Source organism: Syngnathoides biaculeatus, chromosome 21, assembly GCF_019802595.1.
Source record: "Syngnathoides biaculeatus isolate LvHL_M chromosome 21, ASM1980259v1, whole genome shotgun sequence".
NCBI classification, from domain to species: domain Eukaryota; kingdom Metazoa; phylum Chordata; class Actinopteri; order Syngnathiformes; family Syngnathidae; genus Syngnathoides; species Syngnathoides biaculeatus.
The window spans coordinates 2,313,424-2,335,815 of NC_084660.1; the positions used below are offsets into that span (position 1 = coordinate 2,313,424).

At 55.2% G+C, this 22,392-nt stretch overlaps 4 protein-coding genes across 8 annotated transcripts; 3 read left to right on the plus strand and 1 right to left on the minus strand.

Annotated features, from left to right (window-relative positions):
- Positions 1-133: 133 nt before the first annotated feature.
- On the minus strand, positions 134-15,609 carry oxa1l (OXA1L mitochondrial inner membrane protein). 4 transcript variants are annotated; one of them, XM_061808919.1, is made up of 13 exons: positions 15,294-15,609; positions 15,029-15,180; positions 4,488-4,627; positions 3,183-3,302; positions 3,013-3,084; positions 2,734-2,941; positions 2,334-2,477; positions 2,186-2,271; positions 1,944-2,108; positions 1,764-1,868; positions 1,534-1,696; positions 1,386-1,466; positions 134-342 (listed from the first exon to the last, which is right to left on the minus strand). In XM_061808919.1, the coding sequence occupies exons 3-13, from the start codon at positions 4,572-4,574 to the stop codon at positions 230-232; spliced, it is 1,344 nt and encodes a 447-aa protein (XP_061664903.1). In that variant the 5' UTR covers positions 4,575-4,627; positions 15,029-15,180; positions 15,294-15,609; the 3' UTR covers positions 134-229. The 4 variants fall into 4 exon arrangements, 3 of the variants coding, with proteins under 3 accessions (XP_061664903.1, XP_061664904.1, XP_061664906.1); XM_061808920.1 differs by lacking the exons at positions 15,029-15,180; positions 15,294-15,609 and adding an exon at positions 4,912-5,683; XR_009793407.1 differs by lacking the exons at positions 15,029-15,180; positions 15,294-15,609 and adding an exon at positions 4,912-4,941 and having other exon boundaries at positions 285-342; positions 1,534-1,647.
- On the plus strand, positions 5,412-8,065 carry snapc2 (small nuclear RNA activating complex, polypeptide 2). Its single transcript, XM_061808923.1, has 6 exons — positions 5,412-5,549; positions 5,651-5,960; positions 6,721-6,894; positions 6,962-7,139; positions 7,626-7,714; positions 7,797-8,065. The coding sequence occupies exons 2-6, from the start codon at positions 5,754-5,756 to the stop codon at positions 7,995-7,997; spliced, it is 849 nt and encodes a 282-aa protein (XP_061664907.1). The 5' UTR covers positions 5,412-5,549; positions 5,651-5,753; the 3' UTR covers positions 7,998-8,065.
- On the plus strand, positions 8,203-16,968 carry muc3a (mucin 3A, cell surface associated). Of its 2 annotated transcripts, XM_061808899.1 has the most exons (13): positions 8,203-8,772; positions 9,516-13,361; positions 13,447-13,562; positions 13,726-13,790; positions 13,865-13,916; positions 13,990-14,045; positions 14,258-14,376; positions 14,646-14,705; positions 14,796-14,961; positions 15,061-15,222; positions 15,631-15,728; positions 15,982-16,148; positions 16,216-16,393. In XM_061808899.1, exons 1-13 carry the CDS (start codon positions 8,583-8,585, stop codon positions 16,258-16,260), a joined length of 5,142 nt encoding a protein of 1,713 aa, XP_061664883.1. In that variant the 5' UTR covers positions 8,203-8,582; the 3' UTR covers positions 16,261-16,393. The 2 variants fall into 2 exon arrangements, with proteins under 2 accessions (XP_061664883.1, XP_061664882.1); XM_061808898.1 differs by having other exon boundaries at positions 15,982-16,968.
- Positions 16,969-17,112: 144 nt separating this feature from the next.
- Positions 17,113-22,354, plus strand: htra3b (HtrA serine peptidase 3b). The gene is made up of 9 exons (XM_061808915.1): positions 17,113-17,765; positions 19,182-19,272; positions 19,356-19,488; positions 19,572-19,661; positions 20,088-20,282; positions 20,357-20,389; positions 21,061-21,254; positions 21,321-21,419; positions 21,591-22,354. The coding sequence occupies exons 1-9, from the start codon at positions 17,363-17,365 to the stop codon at positions 21,757-21,759; spliced, it is 1,407 nt and encodes a 468-aa protein (XP_061664899.1). The 5' UTR covers positions 17,113-17,362; the 3' UTR covers positions 21,760-22,354.
- Positions 22,355-22,392: the final 38 nt, after the last annotated feature.

The window sequence follows — 22,392 nt, forward strand, 5'->3', positions numbered from 1 at the left end:
GAACCTGATCTGAAACGGATCTGTTCCCCTCAGATTATTTGATGTCCACTCCAACTATTGCTCTTCATTGTCTCTCCAGCGGTGCGAGAGAGGGATCATTGAGCTATTTATAATAAAACGGCGAGGGAAAGGATTTGTGTCAAGTGCTTTTCCATTTTAATGTAAATAGAATACATATACGCTGGATAGGACATAGGAAAAAAAAAAAAAAACATGTATACTCCACACTTTATCCCATGATGTCCTTCCACGGCCTCATCTTGCTCGCAGCTTTCTTGTCTTGAGTGAACGGCGCAGGTTTCTGCTGCGTGGGATTGTGGGTAAACGTTTGCCTCAGTGGACCTGAGAAATAAAGACAACGTGCTCTTGAGCGAGGTCCATCTCTCCAAAGCCTGAAGTCCGTTACGCTTCAATCACGCGGACTTAAACGTGTCTCAGTGGAGTTCAATCCGGAATTTACAGTCGGACACTTACGGTGCAACCCAAATTATTCAAACCACCTGTAAAAAGTTGCATTTTATTCAACCAGAAAGTCGCTCTGGAGATTGGAAGAACAACAGCAATCACCGAGATGACGGACAAGAGGCATCACTTTGGGAACAAGTATTTTGCAGCTTATTTACACTTGAACAAAAACTGGCACGATCCAAACAATACATTAAATCCAAAAAGTTACTGTGTGTGTATATACATACATACATATATATATATATATATATATATATATATATATATGCATCGTAATCTCCCAGATTGATTGGGAACAATTTAAAAGGGTGAAAACAGCAACTCTAAATTCTTTATTCACATGCTTTCGACCCTGCGGTTGATTCGGCGGTACGGCTAATTTGTGCATTTTTTCTAACGGCCGCAAGGGGGCACTCAGGCAGAAAAGGTACGAATCAGAATTTGCAGAGGAAGTGACTTTGACTGGCCCTGTTAGCGCTGTGCTAGCGTGTTGGTCCTGTGTGACTGACCTGTCTCAGCTATATTTACCTGGAAGCCTTATTTTAACCGGCCCTGTTAGCGTTAGCGCAGTGCAAATGTCCAAAATCTGTAACTGACTGGGAGCATCCCCTGCCGACACGCTCAGTTTATACGGAGAAAAAGCAGACGTTACAGGGGGCAATGTGGACGTGGGAGAGGACGCTAAAGACCCCCAGAAGGTCTACAATGCGTTTTGCGCAAAACAACAACGTCTTGGCGAAGGAACCCCAAACAAATGGCACCGACAGAGATGCGCTTACGAAACACAGTTGAATCTGTACAATAAATGAATGTAAAATTGTACCGTATCAAGAGAGACGCACATATGAATGAATGTATATGAAGCAGCACGCCACGCCACGCCTTGCCTTGCCTTGCCTTGCCTTGCCTTGCCTTACCTTTGGCGGCGAGGTCGAGGTGATTTTTGATGCGTCTCTCCCGCTCTTCCAGCTGCTGAGCTAGCTGAGCGTTGGACCAACCTGAAGGGCACAGAGCAACTTTATTTGCGCTCAGTTCCTTCCCGGGACGTCGCCCGCCTTGACGCACCTTTCTTCACGCTGGCGATGAAGCCGTCACTTTGTGGCAGGTCAGCGGGCGGGTGCTGGATCCTCTCGGGGATGCGTAGCTTGTCTCGGATCGGCGGGTGTCTGAGGAGCGCCACTTGAGCCAACGAGAAGCAGTTGGAGGTGAGCCAGTAGGTGAACACGGCCTGAGGACACAGCGGAGGGGCTCGCTCGAGCCAAACGAAAAAAAGGACGCCAGGACGTAGAACTCACCGTGGGGAAGTTGATGGTGAGCGGGAGGATGACGAAGGGCATGATCCGGAACACGGTCTTCATGGCGCGCAGGTTGGGATTGTCCACACCCGACTCGGCGCCCAGCTAAGCGCAACAGACCAGGTGTGGAGCGTTTGCAGGCGAGGACAATAAACGGGCGTACGCGCAAGTGATCGGCACCTCCAAGATGAAGAACATGGTCCCCGTGACGGCCAGGGGCAGGACGTAGAAGGGATCCGCCGCAGTCAGATCCGGAAACCACAGCGCGCCTCCCGTCTGCATGCTCGGCACCGGCAAGTACGCCATCTTCCTCAACGCCATGAAGAAGGAGATGAAGATGGGCGCCTTGGGAGACGGAAAGACGTCAGCGAGACAGACACAGAAGAAGAAAAAAAAAAAAAAAAAAAAAAAAAGACGCTGACCTGCACCAGAGGAACCAGGAAACCACGAAGGGGGTTGACGTCATGCTTCTTCTGGAACAGGTTGAGGTCCGTGTAGGCTTTGGCGACTGCGAAAGACGAGCGTGAGCGTGCGCAAGCGCAAGCCGACCTTAGCAGACGTCACGTTTACATTCAAATTTATTCCCGCTCTGTTTGGCCTCCGTCATCTTGGCGGTGAGCCGGCTCATCTCGGGCATGACGTTGTTGAGTTTGGCCGCCTCGCGCTGGCCCTTCACGATGACGGGAAAGACGGCCAGGCGAGCCACCACCGTTCCTGGCGACCACAAAAACAAGCCGCCTTTACGCCTTGCATCTTTGGAAAGCTCGAGCTAATCCGCGCGCCGTTGTATGGGATGTGGCTTTTTTGAGGGGGTTTTTGTCTTTTTCAAACAATGTAGAGCACTTTTAATCGCATCACCGCACCATCCCTATTTCGGGGAACTTGTTTCTGGGACAGATGACTTAAGTGTCAATGGATCCCGAATATAAAAGAATAAAAAAAAAAAATTCTTCTTTTTGTGGTTGCTTACCGACCACAATGGCTGCCCACCAGGGCAGACCCACGTCCATGTGCATGAACTCCAACAGGTTCTGGATGACACCCACGGGAGTGTGACCGGCCAGGCCCAGCTCCGCTAGACGAACCTCCGGATCGGCAGCCGCCAGAACCTCCGCCGCCTGCGTCGAGACGGGGGCGCTATTGTCTCCCATCACCACGGAGACGGGCTGGTGGGGGACCTGAAAGCACCCATTGGCTGTAGAATGACGGCTTGTCCTGTTTGTTCCACTTAAGATGCGGTTTCATTCACCTGTTCGGGAATCGTTGGCAGAAGGACGGGGCCGACGTCAGCCACCGCTGGAGGGCCGCCCCCGCTTGACATCTGGAAAACAAAACAAAACAACAACAACAACAAAAACCATCTAAGAACTGAGGTCCGAGATTCGAAAGGTTTCTGAGCCAGTTCATCCGCCAACTGACCGGGGAGCTGTTGTGTCTCACCGCCACCCAGAGCAGCTTCACGTGGCGCCGCCTGCGCAGCAGAGATGCTGAACCGTTCACGTCAAACGCCGTGTGAACAAGAGACCTCTGGAGCCAGCGCTAGTTTTTTTTTTTTTTGGGGGGGGGGGGGAGAAGAGCAAAAGTCACGTGGCTGGCGACCGCACCGACGTCACTGTCTCACGCGCGGTTAGCCTTTGGTCTCGAGCGCAACCCACGCGTGCAGTTTTGACAATGAACTCCACCTCTCATCCAAATCGCCACGACGGCCGGTCATGGCTATGACGCCAGATGGTAGAGTTTCCCAAACCGCTTATCCTCACGAGGGTCGCGGGAGCGCTGTAGCCTATTCCAGCTAACTTCAGGCCGCACAGGAACTCAAAGAACTGCAGGCCAGCGAAAAATGATATCCACGGCAGAGTTCCGAGGCCAAAAGCACAACCGACCGAAAAGAACGGAAAGGCTGGTCTAACTTTTGGGGAAAATATAGACGTGAATAATTCCCAAGACTTTTGGGACTGACAAAATGAAAGCTGAGCGCCTTGTTCCATCTGGTGTAAACGGAGCACGCCATTTCTTTCGGGGAAAAAGCAAAAGCAAACACTTTTCCCCATTCAAGACCCGGACAACTTGCTGTCGTTGAATTCTGCTCTTCAACTGAAAATCTTGAATGAGATTCAACTTTATTGGCCAAGTGTGGAACAACGCAGGAGGAATTTGTCTCAGCCAGTTGCTGGCGCCCTGGTTCGACATTCACAACAAAGAGCAAACAATATGTTATGTTAACAAAGGACCATAGACACTCAATTAACACGAACAATTCCTTATAAGAGTCCCAGAGAGAGTACAAGGAAGGCAATGTTCCTCGGAGAGTTAGCTAGTTTTCAAGGTGCAACGTTTGAGAAACTGCTGACATAAAGCCAACTTCACGTTTCAACAGTCAGGATAAGCGTTCTTGTCGCATCGAGATATTTGTTCTGGACCCTTCTCCCATATTCACTCAGATTGTCGTCAATGACGTCGTCGAGTTCGGTTCGGGCTGTTGTCAACCGCGAGTTGTCCAAACGGACGGACGACGTCAACGCCGCCGCAGCGGGCTTTTTTCAATTATTCATTTCAAGAATAGCATCGAAAACACTAACAATGGTCTTAAAAATTATTATTATCTTTTTTTTTTTTTTTTACATAAGAATGTTGCAATTTCTGTTCGGTAGCCGGACTGCTAGCCGAGCTTCCTCCACTTCCCGAAATAAAACAACATCAAGTCAAAGTGCGAGTGACACGTACGTGCTTCCAAAAGTCGCAACCGGGCCGCCTGATGAGGAAGCGTCCCGCCAGACAGGTCGGAATCATTCTGCTCCCCAGGGCCGCCATCTTGCCGGGAAATGACGTACATTACTGACGGAAACGGGACACGTCCAAGAGACCTGATGAAAACAGATGGGACTGAAGTTCATAACATTGACGTTAGTTATGGTAAAACGATAGAAAAACACAAGTGGATAGGACTACATATAGGGTCAAGAAAAATAGAAGAAAAAAATACATTTAAATAGAAGAAGAAAAACGTACAAATTACATTTCAAGCCGCAGTACAAAACTTTCTCGAAAAACAAACGCCAACTCCCTGACACAATAAATTCGAATTTCAAATATCTTGCTGTACATTTCAATATTTGGCAACTGTGAAAGTGCTCCCAAAATGACTTACATAAAATCCGGCGGTGTGTGGCCACTTGTCTCCCCTTTGTAAAAAAAAAAAAAAAAAATGTATCTAAACATATTACTCTGTTGCAGTACCAGAAAATAATCACACAATAAAAAAAAATAAAAATCCCATCATGTTCGTGCGGGGAAAAGTACGTCCCAAACGGATCACAATTGCACAAAATAAAAAAAGACAATTCAGTGGGGAACACACGTATTTTTTCCCGGCTGTGGAAGCAGTCGGGCGCGTGCTAAGGGGAAAAGTAGCCAATCATAGTGAAGCGGCGCGTGTCCTGGAGCCAGTGGTATTGGAGGAGGGCGTGGGCATCCGAGGAACACGGCGGAGTGGGCGACGTCATAATCACGCGACGGCACTTGTTTTCGTGCTGACGTCCAGTTTCGCGACTCACTGCAGTTTCAACGGGGCCAATTCTTCTTCGAAACTCTTCGTTTAATTAAGTCTGTGTTGTAGAGTGTAGACAAGCGATTCCCTCCCAATTGGTGAGATGGGAGCCAAAAGTGGGTCGCGGACAGGTGGTTACAAAAAAAAAATTGTAGCCTTCTTCAGACTGTTAAGCCAGTGACGGTTGCTTTTGTCTGAAGCCTTCATGTCATAAAAACACCAAATACTGACACGACACGGTACTAACAACAACAAAAAAAGATTACTGCCAAGCCATGATATGATCGATTCAGTTAGTTGATCCTCTTTTGTTTCCGTTTTGACATTTGTCCGCCGGAAGTACGACCGCAGACGTCACGGTGAAATCTCCTCCAGCGGAAGTCCGCGGCTGACCGCTCGCTTGACAGCGCATCGGATCGACGTCGGGTCCGGTGCAGTCGAAAATGAAGCCGCCGCCGCGCACGCGCAACAAACCGGTTCGGAACGCGCAGGCTCCCGAACCCAAGGGAGCCTGCGCCTGGTCCCGAAAGGAACAAAAGATGCTGCTGCAGGCCCTCGGGAGGCAGAGCACTTCCTGCGACGGCGGCTCCTTCGCCAAAGTCGACTACGGCCTACTCCACAAGGCTCTACCTTCTCGCTCCGTTTCTGAGGTACGTCGTGTGGACGTACCCGCAGTCGCCCTGCTCGGTGCCTTGTTTTTGAAATCATTTCCTAGCGACTAACAACCGTGTAGGGCTTTTTAGAAAGTTCCATTATTTTATTTGCTTATCCTCACAAGGGCCACGGCAGTGCTGCAGCCTCTCCCAGCTATCTTCAGGCATCCTGAAATGGCCGCGCCATGGAAACAACCAGCGGCACTCGCGCTCACACCTGAGGGAAATTTCGGGTCTTTTGGGTTGGAAGCCGGGAGGAAACCACAGAGTGCGGGGGTTGGGGTTGGGATTAGAATTAGAACCTCGGTCCTCAGAACTGCGAGGCGGACGGTGCCCCCATTTTATGAGCCGCTTATCCTCACAAGGGTAGCGGGAGCGCCGGACCCAATCCCAGGTGTCGTGTCGTCGCGCGGGCCACGAGCAGGCTGACGACAAGTCGCACTTCCAATCTCGAATGAATGCAAGCACGTTTTTTGGGATGTTGGGAGGAAAGCGCAGTGCCCACTCGGGGAAAACCCGCGGGGGGGGGGGGGGCAAAATAAGCAAACTCCACACAGACTGGGCCGGTATTTGAACCCCGGTCCTCAGCACTGTGAGGGCGACGGAGATGAGGCCAAGAACACGTCTAGCGGGCAACGAACCAGTCGGGGAAAATCCACATCTGTAGGAACGGGGACAGCGGGAGATGATCGTCCTGAAAACAACAGTCGACAGAAGCGGCGCACAAAACGATAAGATTGCCGTCTGGTCTTTGTAGATCCAGTCTACGGTGGAACGCCTCCAGAACAAGGTGATTGCTTGCGCCACCTTTCAGCTGAAGAGCAGGATGGCGGCGGAGAAGAAGGCAGCGGCGCCCGTTCAGAGCTGGGCCGCTTTGGCCCGGGCCGTGTCAGGGGACTCCGACGAGCCGCTTTCCAAGGCCTTCTCTCAGGTGCCGGGCGCCCAATGACCCTCAGGTGGACGTCCGGGTGGCTCATCCATCTCGCCTTTGTCGACAGATGTGGACCGTGGCGTCCACGGAGCCAGACGTCCTCAAGCATCGCCACCCGCCGCGCCCCGACGACGGCGCGGCCGGTGGGAGCGCCGCGGACAGCGCGGTGGATTTTGAGAGGATCTACATCTACCTGAGCGGCGGCCACAAGCCGGAGGCGGGCAAGCGGGAGCTCACGGCCATGGGTGAGTCGGCGCCACGGCTCGGTGGTGGGAACCGCCGTCCGTCAAACGCGGAGACCTGAGAAACGCTTTTCGCTTTCAGGCGACTTTTGGCAAAAAAAAAAACAGGGAAGAAGATTCAAATAGAGTTTTCCAAACTGTGGTCTCGGGGCCGTCAACCCGACGGAGGTTTGGAGACGCGAGATATTCGGCGTCTGCGGTCGTATTTACGAACATCGTCAGGTGTGAGCGCCGCGAATGATTGGTGGGAAATCCATTTTTTAAAAAAGGGTGTATTTTTTCAGCCGTCACGATGAGCCAATGTGGCAGTTTTTGTCTCGACGGTCACCCAGTAAGCAAAGCTCCGCTGATGTTATTTGGATAGCATAAAGCCTCAGCTCGCTCCGTCCGTCAGGTCTCCAAGCGCCTCGCAAACTGGTAGTGAGAGTCCAAATCCATTTCGACTTTCGTCTTGTCATGTTTTCACGACGGTCTTGTCCCGTTTCTCAGAGCGCGCGGTGCTGTTGGACCTCGTGATGTCTCTCCCTGAGGAGCTGGCCTTCCTCCCCTGCCAAAGCCTTCGCAGACATCTCACGCAGGTGGAGTAACTCAGTGCGCGAGGACAACCTCGCCGTCGAGAGCGTGACGGCAGCTCCGCTCTCCCCCCCCCCCCCCCCGCAGGTGTACCAGAACTTCTCTGAAGCCAGAGACTCTGAAAACGCCCAAAAAGTGCTGACGGAGCTCAGCGAGCGGCGACGGGGCGGCGATCGGCCGGCGGGCGATGCGGGGCAACCGGCGGGAAGCGGCGGACCCGCCTGGACGGGACTGTGCCCCCCCCTCAACCCTTTCCTGATCCCGCTGGAGCTCTTGAAGCGGCGATAGGACTTCATCGCTTTTTGCAGTGCTGTGTTGTTGTTTTTTGGCTCGAATAAAATCACTTCCATGGCTGATCTCGTCTTCGTCATGCTCTTATTATATGTGGACTATGATGAATATGATATACGTAGACACACACACAAAGTGGATCCAGTCCAAGAGTTGCTATTTGTCTCCCAGACTCAGAAGATGGGAGCCACGTCACAAGACAAGCGACGGCGTCCGGCAGCTGGGTCTCCGTCGTCCCTGACGGTTCGGCATTGCCCGGAGACGCGAGCCGAGCGCCGTCAATCAAGCTTCCTTCTTTTCGCTGAAGATTTTGTCCTCGGCCGGGCGATGTTTGTCTGCGTGGCAACGCGCTGGCATGAGCACAGAAACAGTTAATAGGTGACTTTTTTGTAGTCATGAACGGGGTACTTGACCGCACCCAAAAAAAATATGTTCATATTCCGGGGGGAGTGATACAGTTGTACAGTTGGGTCAACAGCTGATGACGGCGTGATCGGAAGGTGTGGCGAGTTGAAAGCCTTGAATTGCCTCCAATAATCGTCGGTACGCGTGCGCTGTCGAGCCTTCGCTTCTTTATCAGCGATGGGGCTTTTTCCACACCTCGACCGGGTGGAGGAAAAGCCAAAGTGCGAAGGTCGCTCGCCAAAGTCCGTGCGGCTCATAACTTGTGTTATTCCTCAGTGCCGACGAGCAGGACCTCAAGTACTGCTCATGGCGTCGTTTCGGATCGTGGTTCAGGCCCTCGTCCTGGTCGCTCTGTTTTCTGGTTCCGGTAAGAACATTTTCCTCTCGTTTCCATCGGTCGTCAAACGCGGCAAAAAGAGCCCGAGGCTATTTGGGGCTGGGGTTCAAATCCGTAGGCTGGACTACGGAAGAGGAAATGATACTTGTGGGCTCGTCAGCGACGGCAAAACACGGACATGTGGAAAGTTATCTATGGACATAACCGCACGCTCTATTATTATTGTGATGATGATGATGATTAGCTAAGCCGAAAGGGGAAGCTGTCAATTTAGCGGTGGATGTACGTTCCTTCCCTCAATTCTGGTCCCGAGCTGCGGGTCATGAGCAAAAGAACAAGAATTATTCTTATGACTGTAAGGCGGGAGACCTGGGCAAAGGCCGCGATTCGAACAAGCGCTCAAGATGGGACAAGGAGTCGGCCTTCCGCTTCCCTTTTGTGTTTCCAGAGTGTTCTCGCTCTCTCTGTGCCTGACAAAATACACAGAAAACAAAAAGGAACCTGCAAAGAGATTGGTGACAATAAAACCTCTCACGCGCTGACTCACAGATGGCTCGAGTCGATAACCGGCATGTTCTTTGCCCGACGTAGGGGGACGGCTTCCTTCTCCAATAAACAGTCACAAGTCGATGGCGGAAAAACAAAATCAAACACTTGAGATGGCAATATTCAAACAGGAAAAGGAACCAAACATTTAGCACAAACGCAATATGAAGTATTGTCATACTACTAATAACCTCAATCATAAAAATACAAACCTCTTTTACTTCCAGTTGCTGATCCCGCTGAAATATCAAATGTATCAGAAAATGCCATCTATAAAAGTTCAGTCACTCCGGACGTCAGTGAGATCGACTCAGCAAGCAGAGTCACGGCAGAAAGGCACACCGGTCTTCCAGAAACCACTGAGGCGGAGAGGACTGTAACGCCTGGGACAGGTACAGGTGGGACCACTAATGTTCCAGAAACCACCGAGGTAGGGAGCACACCAACGCCTGCGACAGGTGGGACCACCGGTGTTCCAGAAACCACTGAGGCGGAGAGGACGGTCACACCCGGAACAGTGGGGACCACCGGTGTTCCAGAAACCACTGAGGCGGAGAGGACAGTCACACCTGGGACAGGGGGGACCACAGGTCATCCAGAAACCACCGAGGTCGGGAGCACACCAACACCTGCGACAGGTGGGACCACCGGTGTTCCGGAAACCACTGAGGCGGAGAAAACGGTCACACCCGGAACAGTGGGGACCACTGGTGTTCCAGAAACCACTGAGGCAGAAAGGACAGTAACGCCTGGGACAGGGGGGACCACCGGTCTTCCAGAAACCACTGAGGCAGAGAGGACTGTAACGCCTGGGACAGGTGGGACCACTAATGTTCCAGAAACCACTGAGGCAGAAAGGACAGTAACGCCTGGGACAGGGGGGACCACCGTTCTTCCAGAAACCACCGAAGTCGGGAGCACGCCAACGCCTGGGATAGCTGGGACTACCGGTCTTCCAGAAACCACTGAGGCAGAGAGGACGGTAACGCCTGGGACAGGGGGGACCACCGGTCTTCCAGAAACCACCGAGGCGGAGAGGACAGTCACACCTGGGACAGGGGGGACCACAGGTCATCCAGAAACCACCGAGGTCGGGAGCACACCAACACCTGCGACAGGTGGGACCACCGGTGTTCCGGAAACCACTGAGGCGGAGAAAACGGTCACACCCGGAACAGTGGGGACCACTGGTGTTCCAGAAACCACTGAGGCAGAAAGGACAGTCACGCCTGGGACAGGGGGGACCACCGGTCTTCCAGAAACCACTGAGGCAGAGAGGACTGTAATGCCTGGGACAGGTGGGACCACTAATGTTCCAGAAACCACTGAGGCAGAAAGGACAGTAACACCTGGGACAGGGGGGACCACCGGTCTTCCAGAAACCACCGAAGAAAGGAGCACGCCAACGCCTGGGACAGCTGGGACCACCGGTCTTCCAGAAACCACTGAGGCAGAGAGGACGGTAACGCCTGGGACAGGGGGGACCACCGGTCTTCCAGAAACCACCGAGGCGGAGAGGACAGTCACACCTGGGACAGGGGGGACCACAGGTCATCCAGAAACCACCGAGGTAGGGAGCACACCAACGCCTGCGACAGGTGGGACCACCGGTGTTCCAGAAACCACTGAGGCGGAGAGGACAGTCACACCCGGAACAGTGGGGACCACTGGTGTTCCAGAAACCACTGAGGCAGAAAGGACAGTAACGCCTGGGACAGGGGGGACCACCGGTCTTCCAGAAACCACAGCGGTAGGGAGCACACCAACGCCTGCGACAGTTTGGACCACCGGTCTTCCAGAAACCACTGAGGCGGAGAGGACTGTAACGCCTGGGACAGGTGGGACCACTAATGTTCCAGAAACCACTGAGGCAGAAAGGACAGTAACGCCTGGGACAGGTGGGTCCACCGGCCTTCCAGAAACCACTGAGGCAGAGAGGACGGTAACGCCTGGGACAGGGGGGACCACCGGTGTTCCAGAAACCACTGAGGCGGAGAGGACAGTCACACCTGGGACAGGGGGGACCACAGGTCATCCAGAAACCACCGAGGTAGGGAGCACACCAACGCCTGCGACAGGTGGGACCACCGGTGTTCCAGAAACCACTGAGGCGGAGAGGACAGTCACACCCGGAACAGTGGGGACCACTGGTGTTCCAGAAACCACTGAGGCAGAAAGGACAGTAACGCCTGGGACAGGGGGGACCACCGGTCTTCCAGAAACCACTGAGGCAGAGAGGACTGTAACGCCTGGGACAGGTGGGACCACTAATGTTCCAGAAACCACTGAGGCAGAAAGGACAGTAACGCCTGGGACAGGGGGGACCACCGGTCTTCCAGAAACCACCGAGGTCGGGAGCACGCCAACGCCTGGGACAGGTGGGACCACCGGTCTTCCAGAAACCACTGAGGCAGAGAGGACGGTAACGCCTGGGACAGGGGGGACCACCGGTGTTCCAGAAACCACCGAGGCGGAGAGGACAGTCACACCTGGGACAGGGGGGACCACAGGTCATCCAGAAACCACCGAGGTAGGGAGCACACCAACGCCTGCGACAGGTGGGACCACCGGTGTTCCAGAAACCACTGAGGCGGAGAGGACGGTCACACCCGGAACAGTGGGGACCACTGGTGTTCCAGAAACCACTGAGGCGGAGAGGACAGTCACACCCGGAACAGTGGGGACCACTGGTGTTCCAGAAACCACTGAGGCAGAAAGGACAGTAACGCCTGGGACAGGGGGGACCACCAGTCTTCCAGAAACCACCGAGGTAGGGAGCACACCAACGCCTGCGACAGTTGGGACCACTGGTCTTCCAGAAACCACTGAGGCGGAGAGGACTGTAACGCCTGGGACAGGTGGGACCACTAATGTTCCAGAAACCACTGAGGCAGAAAGGACAGTAACGCCTGGGACAGGGGGGACCACCGGCCTTCCAGAAACCACCGAGGTCGGGAGCACGCCAACGCCTGGGACAGCTGGGACCACCGGTCTTCCAGAAACCACTGAGGCGGAGAGGACAGTCACACCTGGGACAGGGGGGACCACAGGTCATCCAGAAACCACCGAGGTAGGGAGCACACCAACGCCTGGGACAGGGGGGACCACCGGTGTTCCAGAAACCACTGAGGCGGAGAGGACGGTCACACCCGGAACAGTGGGGACCACCGGTGTTCAAGAAACCACTGAGGCGGAGAGGACAGTCACGCCTGGGACAGGGGGGACCACAGGTCATCCAGAAACCACCGAGGTAGGGAGCACACCAATGCCTGGGACAGGTGGGACCACCGGTGTTCCGGAAACCACTGAGGCGGAGAAAACGGTCACACCCGGAACAGTGGGGACCACTGGTGTTCCAGAAACCACTGAGGCAGAAAGGACAGTAACGCCTGGGACAGGGGGGACCACCGGTCTTCCAGAAACCACCGAGGTTGGGAGCACCCCAACGCCTGGGACAGGTGGGACCACCGGTGTTCCAGAAACCACTGAGGCGGAGAGGACGGTCACACCTTGGACAGGGGGGCCCACCGGTCTTCCAGAAACCACCGAGGTCGGGAGCACGCCAACGCCTGGGACAGGTGGCACCACCGGTGTTCCAGAAACCACTGAGGCGGAGAGGACGGTCACACCTTGGACAGGGGGGACCACCGGTCTTCCAGAAACCACCGAAGTAGGGAGCACTTCAACGCCTGGGACAGGTGGGACCACCGGTGTTCCAGAAACCACTGAGGCGGAGAGGACGGTCACACCTGGGACAGGTGGGACCACCAGTGTTCCAAAAACCACTACGGCACCAAGCACGATATCACCAGAGCCTGGCAAGACCACTGATGTTGCAGAAACTACCAACCCAGCAAGTACAGCAACCCCAGAGGCGGGCGTGACCACCGGTGTTCCAGAAACCACCAAGGCAGGAAGTACAGTAACACCACCAGATTCAGATCAGACATCCCCAGTAACAAATAAGCCGATCCATTGCCAAAACGGTGGAACGTTAACTGGAAGCAATTGTAGCTGTACCAGTGGGTTCCACGGAGAGTTTTGTCAGTTCCTGAAGGACAGCGTGGAGCTCGGTACGTGCCGTCCCTTCAACACGTGGGACTCCGCGACTTTCCTTTGCGTGGCATTGCCATGATTATGTTGGTCTTTTGACGGCAGATAAAATCGAGCGCTTGGTGAAAATTGGAGTGGTGATCAACGAGAAGTACGACCCCAATTTCGACAACACCACCTCAGACCAATACAGGAATTTCGTTCAGGACTTTGAAGACAAGGTGACCCCCGACATCTGAACAAAGCCCGTTTCAAGTCGCACGAGACCATCGTAATATGATCACGAATCACGTGGTCACGATTTGACTCCCCGTCGACATCGTAGCGTTCCTCGATGGCTTTTCGTTGAGCTCGTTCCCGTTCCATGATTTTTTTGACTTTCAGATGACGGGGTTTTACACAGAGAAGAATATCATCAACTTCCACAAAGTGATGGTCATCGCTGTGAGGTAACAGCCTTCAAATCCCAAGTCGTTGTCCGGGAGTCGGCCCAATGACGGAACGCGTGTCTGTTTTTCCTCAGGCCAGCTATTCTTCAACGCCGAGGGAGACGTTCGGCCCCTGAAGCGGAGCAGGTAAAGCCAAACACCCCCCGCCGCACACTCGGGAAGTCCCGTCGGCCTCACGTCGACATTATCTCGATTGCAGCGCAGATTAGCCGCCGACGGCGCGGGCGTCCACAGAGTCACGCCAGAACCGGAAGGGTAATCGGATGACGGAAAATGCACGCACACAAATGGCGAACAGTGGATTGGAACACAAGTGCACGGGTCACCCAAGTCTTCGCATGGACTCCCGAACACCAAGACTAATCAGTCTGAAGATTTCTTTGCGCTAAATGTCTTGCTTTCTGCTGAGAACAAATCCAATCATGCAAATCCCGTCAAAAGACTTTCTGCCCTACTTTGCGTTTCAGCGTCAACGTCATCCACAACGTGGTTTTGTTGATCCCAAACATCAACTCTGAGGAAGAATACCAGAAAGACTACAAAGACGTGGAGGAGGCGGCTCATACGCTCGCCGAGTGCCGAACAGGTGGGGAAGCCACACGCAGTTTTTTTTTTTTTTTTTTTTTCTTTTTGACAAGGAGGGCTCGGGAATCCGCGACCAGAGAGTGCGGTTCTCTCCGTCCCTCACGTTTGCGGGTCACTGACGAGAACTCGACGCGGTTTGTCCTGCGCTGGCTTCGCTTCACTGCCGGTCCAGTTCAAATGGATCCATCCTGCCTTGACATGCTAAGTTTTGGTGAACCAGATGTGGAATGGACTTTATGTACGCAATAATACAAAGATTCCACTTTTCAGAGTGTCTCTACAACGTGACCGAGACCCCATCCGTGGTAGCTCCGACCGTGGATCTTCGCAGTGAGTATATTTCAGGCCGCTGGCGAGTGCAAAAGGTGGCAAGCGGTCACTCCATTGCCTGTCTGGTGCCCGTCCCCCCCCCCCCCCCAGCCCTTTGCACGAAGGATCCCGACCTGGTCGCGCACTACAAGGTCGTGACCTTAGACAATATGCTGGTGTGCGTCACACGATGCAACGGTCGCTACGGCGCCGGCCGGCTCGCGTGCTACAACAAGGGCACGTGCAGAGTTTTCAAGGATGTCGGCGCCATTTGCAAGTCAGTCCCGGTGAAAGCTTTCCTTGACCGCAACGGGAGACGCATCTCAGCGCGACGGTGTACTCACTTGGTTGGTCGCGTCTCGTTCCGTGTTTTCAGCTGTACAGAGTTGGAATCCACTTGGTATTTGGGCAGTAACTGCAGACACCCCATCCGGCGCACGGCCTTCTACGCCGGTCTGGTGGTCACTCTGGCTTGCCTCCTGGCTGCGGTGGCGGGCTTGACCGCGTACGTGATCGTCAACAAGAAAAAGCAAACGAGGTGGGTGAGAAGCGCTTTGAAGGGAGGCAAAACAAGTCCTGCTCGTCGGGTTTCCCCTCGACACTTCTCACCTCGCTCCAAGCGTCCCGTTCTGGAAATTCCTTCGTCGGCACCAACGTAGGTTTGCAAAGTTTGGCACCGAAGATTGCGACTTGATTCGTGACAGTCGGCCCTCGCGTTCCACGGGAAAGATTTTGGAGCACTGGAAATGCTCCAAAATCTTGCCGACCACGGCCTTTTGTTCATACTTGTTGCGTTTTCCCATGACCGCGTCCTCCACCAGCTCCATCTGGCCAACATTTCAACGCAGTTTCTACACAAATTCAAGTCTGGACTTTTTGATTTTGCACCGTTTCAAGTCGGGTCGGGTCCGTCACACTTCACAAACGTTGTGCTAACCGCCTACAGGAAAAGAGACATGAAAAAGAAGCTGGTGAACAAGTGGCTCAACGACGACTTTGAGTGGTCCCGAGCCGACAAACTCTCGACAGGCACATTCAACGCCGGTAAGAAGACACTCGGGTCGAGGACGCGTCGCGAGCGGACCGCCGCGTCAGCTAAACGTGACGTGCAGTCGCGGCAACGGCGTTTGGGGTTTTACCGTCGCGGCCGGCGGGCTTTTTGGCGCGGCGCTCAAACGGCTTCCGTCACTCCCCGACACTCGAGCGCTGGTGTACGTTGGGGACTTGCTTGTTGACTGGAAAACACACAAAACAAGACAAAAGCGGAGGAACGCTGCAGCAAGGTTTCCCTTTTCAGGGCACCTGAACCCGTCGTTTCCCTACGACGCGTCGCCGCGGCCGTCTGCGACTCGCCAGCACGCCGACTCCAGGCAGTCCGGCCGGTCCGGCCCGGCCGTGAGCATGTACAGGCTGGACGACGCCTCGCCGCGCCCCGACGGATTCCCTCCCGAGCCCGATCGAGCGGTCAGTCAGAGAAAATGTCCGCCTGCTCCCGCGACCGCTCGTGATACGTTGCCCGCTTCCCTCGCAGGTGAGGAGCTACGGGCCGCAGATCAGATCGTCGTGGGACGCCTGAGATCGTCGTTTCGGAAGCGAGCGCGCCGACGGGGCTCCGACGTCGCGAGATTAGTGACGGAAGCTAATTTGTGGACTTGCTTTTCTGACGCCGCTGTTGGCGTGACCGATGATTTTGATTTGCCATTCAAGTGGTAGGAAAGAATGCGACCTTTAGCTGTTGATTGACTTTTGGGGGACGGCACGTGAACGACACGCTCGTCTGAGTCGTCATTGTAAACTTCTGCAATTGCCAGAAGACGCTACACCATTGTCAGAACAAAAACAAAAAGCGGGAGCGGCATTAGCACGTAACTCGTCACCTTTTTATCGCTCTCTACGTCTCAAAAGTATTCTGACGGCTCCCACAACTGGAGACAATTTCCTTGTGTGTTTTTGACATACTGGGCAAATAAAGGCCATTCTGATTCTGAAGTGGAGCAAAGACAGAACTCCAAGACTGTCCGGAGTCCTTGAAACTTCCAACCGGCGGCGTGCGCGGGTGAATATACATACGGAGTGCGTCGTTTTGCCCATTTCAGGAACAAGAGTAAACCGGCAAACCTCAGCGAATAAGAGAGGACGGAACGGAACCGGGCGAAAGAAATCAGCGTGGCAAAGAGAAACAGTTTGCCGGTAAGGACTAAAATCGGTCCGGCCGAGATTTTACAAAACGCTAAGCGACAACAATCAAAGAGGACACAAGAAAAGGACAAAGTGACGTCTTGAACGGAATGGGGGTGGGGGTGGGGGGGGGGATCAAGAGAACAAGAGAAATGAAGGAAAAAAGAAAGGGGAGCGAGAGAAAGTGAAAAAGGGGGAGAATTGGGGGTGGGCCGCCAGGGTGCTGGAGAGACTTTGTCCCCCCCCCCATATTATCAACATTGGTGGGCATTTGAAAATGTTTCCGTGGTGTCAAAACCAGCGGGGATGGAGGAGAGCACATTTGTGAAAGTGGAGACTTTGCCACTCCCCCCCGCCCCGGACGGCGGGACGGACGTTTCCCGCCGCAACCGGAGACGATTCCCGAACGGATCCAGACGCCGCTCGAGGACGCGCTCGGCGCGAGACGCGGCAGCAGCGCCGGCACCGACTCTCCTCGTGCGCCTTTAAGCGGAGCCAAAATGCAGACGTTGGCGCTGGCCTGGGCGGCGGCGCTGCTGTGCCTGAAGGCGTCCCGCTGCGCAGAGTGTCCGGCGAGGTGCGACGCGAGGGCCTGCCCGAGCCCCGGCTGCCCCGGCGGCTACGTGCCCGACCGCTGCGACTGCTGCTTGGTGTGCGCGGCGGGCGAGGGCGAGCCGTGCGGCGGCCGGGACGATCCCGCCTGCGGGGACGGCCTGGAGTGCCGCCGCCCGGACGGGGAGCCGCGGGGTTTCTGTCGCTGCCGGCTGAGCCGGGAGGTGTGCGGCAGCGACGGAAAGACGTACCCCGACGTGTGCCGGCTGAGGGCCGCCGGCGGAAAGGCGCGGCGGCGGGGACTCCCGGACGTCAGCCTGGTCCGGACGGGACGCTGTCGCGGCGGCGCCGGTAGGAAGAGCGGGACGACGCACCTCACGTCACGTCACGTCACGTCGCGTCGGCTTGAGAAAAGGCCGACAAATATACACACACCGTATCGGATGATCTTGAACTGCCGCTCTCAATTTTCCGGCATCGTTCACGAGGCGCGTCAAAAATCTCTCGTTTCATCCGCCGATAAAGTTTGGCTCCAGCGTCGGGACTATTTAGGTGAGCGTCGCGTGAAGGGCAGGAGGCACCGTGAAGGTTTCCCTCCGACTCGATTGTTCCTTTGGCCCGTCGGCGTCGGATTACGAGCGCGGTCCGCTCCGGGGGTCGGGGCTGTACGGAGCAAATCCACGGAAGGCAGATGTCTCCTCCGGTGATGCCCCCTTTTGCCGTCACGCTTGTCTGGAGCTCTCTCTCGCAGAGCGGCCATTTTTGGGAGGAGGGCTGCAACAGCTGCCTCACACATTGATTTTGGCACATTCCACAACGGCGTTCTTGCGCTCACTGAGGCATTCCGAGCAGCGAGAAGGTAAAGACTTTCTTTCGGGAGGGCTGAGCGGGACCCTGCCCCGATCTGGGCCGACGTGGTCTCCGCTGGGGAGGTCAGGGTTAGCTTTAGGATTCGGAAGGGGCCCCCGGTTCAACTGGCATCTTGGCAAAAATCACTTTTTACTCCACTTGTAACGATCATTGAGTGACTTTTGGGAATTTGGGGGCAGGGGGGGGGGGGGGGGGGGAGACAAAGGGTCCAATGGGGCGGGGGGGGGGGGTGTTCAAGACTGTCAAGATAGTTCAGATTCGTTTCCGCCATATAAGAGCAAAGATAAGGACGCTAAGAGAAGAATTAGACTGACAACCAGCGCATGTCTGTCGTACTGAACTTCTTCAGGATTTCAGTTTTTTGAGGGGTGTGGCTAAAATGACACCCCGTGATGCAGTTCCGCCTCCAGCGCAAGAGGCCCCCCCCCTGCTGTCATAAATTCGAGACCCTTTGTTCACATCAGTGCTGAATCGGTGCGGTGCCAAGTTATGAACTTCTTACGTTTAGGCCGATTTCCACCACGACTGCAAGGAGATGAAGTCGCGTTCAAGGGACGTGCGACGCTTGACGGGGACCTGAAAAGAATTGTGCCTCGAAATTTTCCGACACCAGCGAGCACGGAAAAGGTCTCGACTTTGAGTTCGTTCCGTACGGAACGGAGCCGCTTAGTCATTCCAGGCAAACGGAAGGCCAGCTGTCCACAATTTGGGCCTGGAAGGATTTTGCGGTCGCTTAGTTGCTGCGTGCGCAAGCGTGACATCATTTCAAAGCAGGTGTCAAACTCGAGGCCGGGGGCCAGATTTGGCCCGACGCGTGATGTCTTTGAGGCCCGCAAAGGCAAATCCTGTGACCTCTGTGATTGTTGCCAAATTCTTTTTGGGAAAAATGTACTCCAGATACTGCCAGCGCCCGATACAAGTTCAACTTCATCGCCGACGTGGTGGAGAAGATCGCCCCGGCTGTGGTCCACATAGAACTGTTCCTCAGGTACACGCTATTGGCTGTGTGTGTGTGTGTGTGTGTGTGTGCACGTGCGTTGACCTGTGCGCGCGTACGCGCTCTTACTTGAGGCACCCCCTCTTCGGCCGTAACATCCCCCTGTCGAGCGGCTCGGGCTTCGTGATGTCCCGACACGGGCTGATCGTGACCAACGCTCACGTGGTCTCCAGCGAGTCGCCCGTGTCGGCTCGCCAGCACCTGAAGGTCTGGACCCGAATTCTGAAAAAGAACGTTGGTTTGAAAAGCCCGCCGCATCGTAGCGCTGACAGTTTGGTCACCTCTTGAAGGTCCAGATGCACAACGGCGACGTTTACGAAGCCAGCATCAGAGACATCGATAAGAAGTCGGACATCGCCACCATCAAAATCCACCCTAAGGTCAGTCGGTCGGTCGGTCAAGCCGGGCTTCGGTACGGGCCTTTTGGATTTGCGGTCACTGTTCCGTTCACCTTGGCTAACGAACAGAACGGAAAACAAAATGATTGTTAAGGCGGGCGGCAGTTCAAATCCAGCGACATCTTGCCTTTACCTTCCCACGAGGCGCAAGGGCAGCAGTTGAGGGCGCAACCGTGAACCTTCCAACTGCGGCAGTCTCCAAATCGCACGCGGAACTGTTTGCTCGAAAGGACGCTGAGCGAGCTGCGCTGCCTTTGTACTTGTGCCTTTAGTTTGTGGCGAGAACACTGCTTGTCCCTTAGCCAATGGGAAAATCCATGGCCTCACCCCTCAGAAGGCGAGGAAAAGGTCACGCAGAAGGTCGCCGAGGGTTCACGGCCGCTTTCAGCTTCCGCTTTCCCTTCCCAGAGCGAGCTCCCCGTCTTGCTTCTGGGTCACAGCGCCGACTTGAGGCCCGGCGAGTTCGTGGTGGCCATCGGCAGCCCCTTCGCCCTCCAGAACACGGTCACCACCGGCATCGTCAGCACGGCTCAGAGGGACGGCAAGGAGCTGGGCCTCAGGGACTCGGACATGGACTACGTCCAGACGGACGCCGTCATCAACGTGAGCCTCCGCCTGCCGGTGTTTGGGCTCTCCGAGGGAAGCTTCACCCTTGGTCTCCGTATTCTCTTCCGCAGTTTGGCAATTCAGGAGGGCCTCTGGTCAACCTGGTGAGGATCTCTTCTTTTCATTTGGGACCGGTCCCGTTCGGCCGCACAACACGGGACTTTCAAACGATTCCGACGTGTACGCAACACGTACCCTGACAGGAAAAAGGGTTTCAGGGGATTGGGGGCGGGGCTTACGGCCACGCTACCCTGAGAATGCCCGACGTCGTCAGATCTCAGAAGCTAAGCGGGTCTGGCCCTGGTTAGCGCTTGGACGGGACACCGGCTGGGAATACCGGGTGCTGTAAGCGTCTCGAAACGCCTGAATGCAGAGGGGTTGCGTCAGGCGTAAAAGTGTGCCAAACAAATATGAGCCTTCATTTAAGACGACAGGCTGTGGCGACCCCGGAAAGGAAAAGAGGAAGGCGGGGGGGTCAGAATGGAAAAAGGGGAACAGGTGGTGAAAACCGCAGCAGAACAATCGTGAGACAGTCTCCATATTTGAGCACAAGTAAGATTACGACCAGACCAAGATGAGGGGACACAGAGGGGCGGGGCAATGAGCAAGGCAGTCGAAACACCTGCAAGAACCTGCGAGTGAGACGCTAAGCGACCCTAAGCCAGCAGCCGCAATTCGAGCCTACGAACGAAGACCCCATCGCGTGCACGTCGGTCAACCGGAGTACGGAGTCGAGACCTGGAGGAAGCGTGAGCCCAGCGTCTCTACTTTTCAGGACGGCGAGGTGATCGGCATCAATACCCTGAAGGTCGCCGCGGGAATCTCCTTCGCCATCCCTTCGGACAGGATCACTCGCTTCCTCAACAACTCCCACGGCAAAGCGCCCGCGCCGGCTCATCCGTCCCCGTCAGACGTCAGGCCGCCCAACAAGCGCTTCGTCGGCATCAGGATGCTCACAGTCACGCCGGCGTAAGTCCCGCCGCTCGGCAACCTTTCAGCGCGACCGCCCACCGCACCGCCGTCTCTGTTGCGCAGGCTGGTCGAGGAACTACGACAGCAGAGGCCCGACTTCCCCGACGTCCCCGGCGGCGGCATCTACGTCCACGAGGTGGTTCCTCACTCCCCGGCGCAGAAGTAAGACCCCGCCTGCCGTTCCTCACCGCACAAAAGCGCCGGTTCTGGATTTCAGGCCAAACGGCGTCCGCGTCCGGCGGACTCCGTCCACCTCCGGGGTCCCCGACCTGTTTGCTGTCCTCGCGCCTGACAAAGATGACAAAACGTGTTCGTTGTTCTTTGCGCTTGCAGAGGCGGCATCAGAGACGGCGACATCATCGTCAAGCTGAACGGACGCCCCGTGCTGAGCGCCGCTCAACTGCAGAGGGCGCTGCAGGAGGAGACGGCCCTCCTGTTGGAGGTCAGGAGGGACGACGACCACCTGCTCTTCAACATTCAGCCGGACGTCATGATGCAGTAGACGACGGCGTGGCCGTAAAAGCAGACGGGGGAATCCCTTGCGAGGGACGTGTTGCGCATCAGCTCCAAATTCCGCTCCCGGCAGCCCTTCTCGAGTGTTCCGCAGCGGCTCTTTTGACCGACCCCGACCGTCAAGAGACGGACGGATCCAACGAGAGCGGGCGTGCTTCGATCCAGCACGAGGTCATACCTGTCTGGAAGGGACATTTTCCAAACGTTTAAAATGTCCCAAATGTTGCGGGACACGTTCTCCTCCTTTATAAACGGTTGGGGTTCGGCCCGCCCCGGGGTTGACCCCCAACCCTCTCGGGCGCACCGGAGCCGGCCTCGTGTCGACTTTGCGAGGCGGCTGAGGGATCTGCGAGCTGAAGTGCCGGGATGAGGCAGCCATTTTGCAACAAAATTAAAAGCTGTTATTTCAGAGACATACACGTTTGTGGAATGTTCCATATCCATCTAGATATGTAACGCGTTTGACATTCTTTTTTGCTGCACCGGCCCCGAGAAGCCACCTTGACAAAAGAGAATACCCGTTGACGGTGCTGATCAAAAAGTCCCTTTATTGATAAGCCATTGATTGGCAAGTGATGCACGCAGGTGAACCAAATCAGATGGGGTTCCATTTTCTTTTCAC

Coding starts and splice junctions, on each gene's coding strand:
- htra3b (XM_061808915.1), top strand. CDS start 17,363: ATGCAGACGTTGGCGCTGGCCTGGGCGGCGGCGCTGCTGTGCCTGAAG. Junction 20,390..21,060: donor GAGGGCCTCTGGTCAACCTG/GTGAGGATCTCT, acceptor TCTACTTTTCAG/GACGGCGAGGTGATCGGCAT. Junction 21,420..21,590: donor CCTCACTCCCCGGCGCAGAA/GTAAGACCCCGC, acceptor TTGCGCTTGCAG/AGGCGGCATCAGAGACGGCG.
- oxa1l (XM_061808919.1), bottom strand. CDS start 4,574: ATGGCGGCCCTGGGGAGCAGAATGATTCCGACCTGTCTGGCGGGACGC. Junction 3,085..3,182: donor TGAGACACAACAGCTCCCCG/GTCAGTTGGCGG, acceptor TTTGTTTTCCAG/ATGTCAAGCGGGGGCGGCCC. Junction 2,272..2,333: donor GAGCGGGAATAAATTTGAAT/GTAAACGTGACG, acceptor CGTCTTTCGCAG/TCGCCAAAGCCTACACGGAC.
- muc3a (XM_061808898.1), top strand. CDS start 8,583: ATGGGGCTTTTTCCACACCTCGACCGGGTGGAGGAAAAGCCAAAGTGC. Junction 14,046..14,257: donor GTCACGCCAGAACCGGAAGG/GTAATCGGATGA, acceptor TTTGCGTTTCAG/CGTCAACGTCATCCACAACG. Junction 15,729..15,981: donor GACAGGCACATTCAACGCCG/GTAAGAAGACAC, acceptor TTCCCTTTTCAG/GGCACCTGAACCCGTCGTTT.
- snapc2 (XM_061808923.1), top strand. CDS start 5,754: ATGAAGCCGCCGCCGCGCACGCGCAACAAACCGGTTCGGAACGCGCAG. Junction 5,961..6,720: donor CTTCTCGCTCCGTTTCTGAG/GTACGTCGTGTG, acceptor TGGTCTTTGTAG/ATCCAGTCTACGGTGGAACG. Junction 6,895..6,961: donor TTTCCAAGGCCTTCTCTCAG/GTGCCGGGCGCC, acceptor CTTTGTCGACAG/ATGTGGACCGTGGCGTCCAC.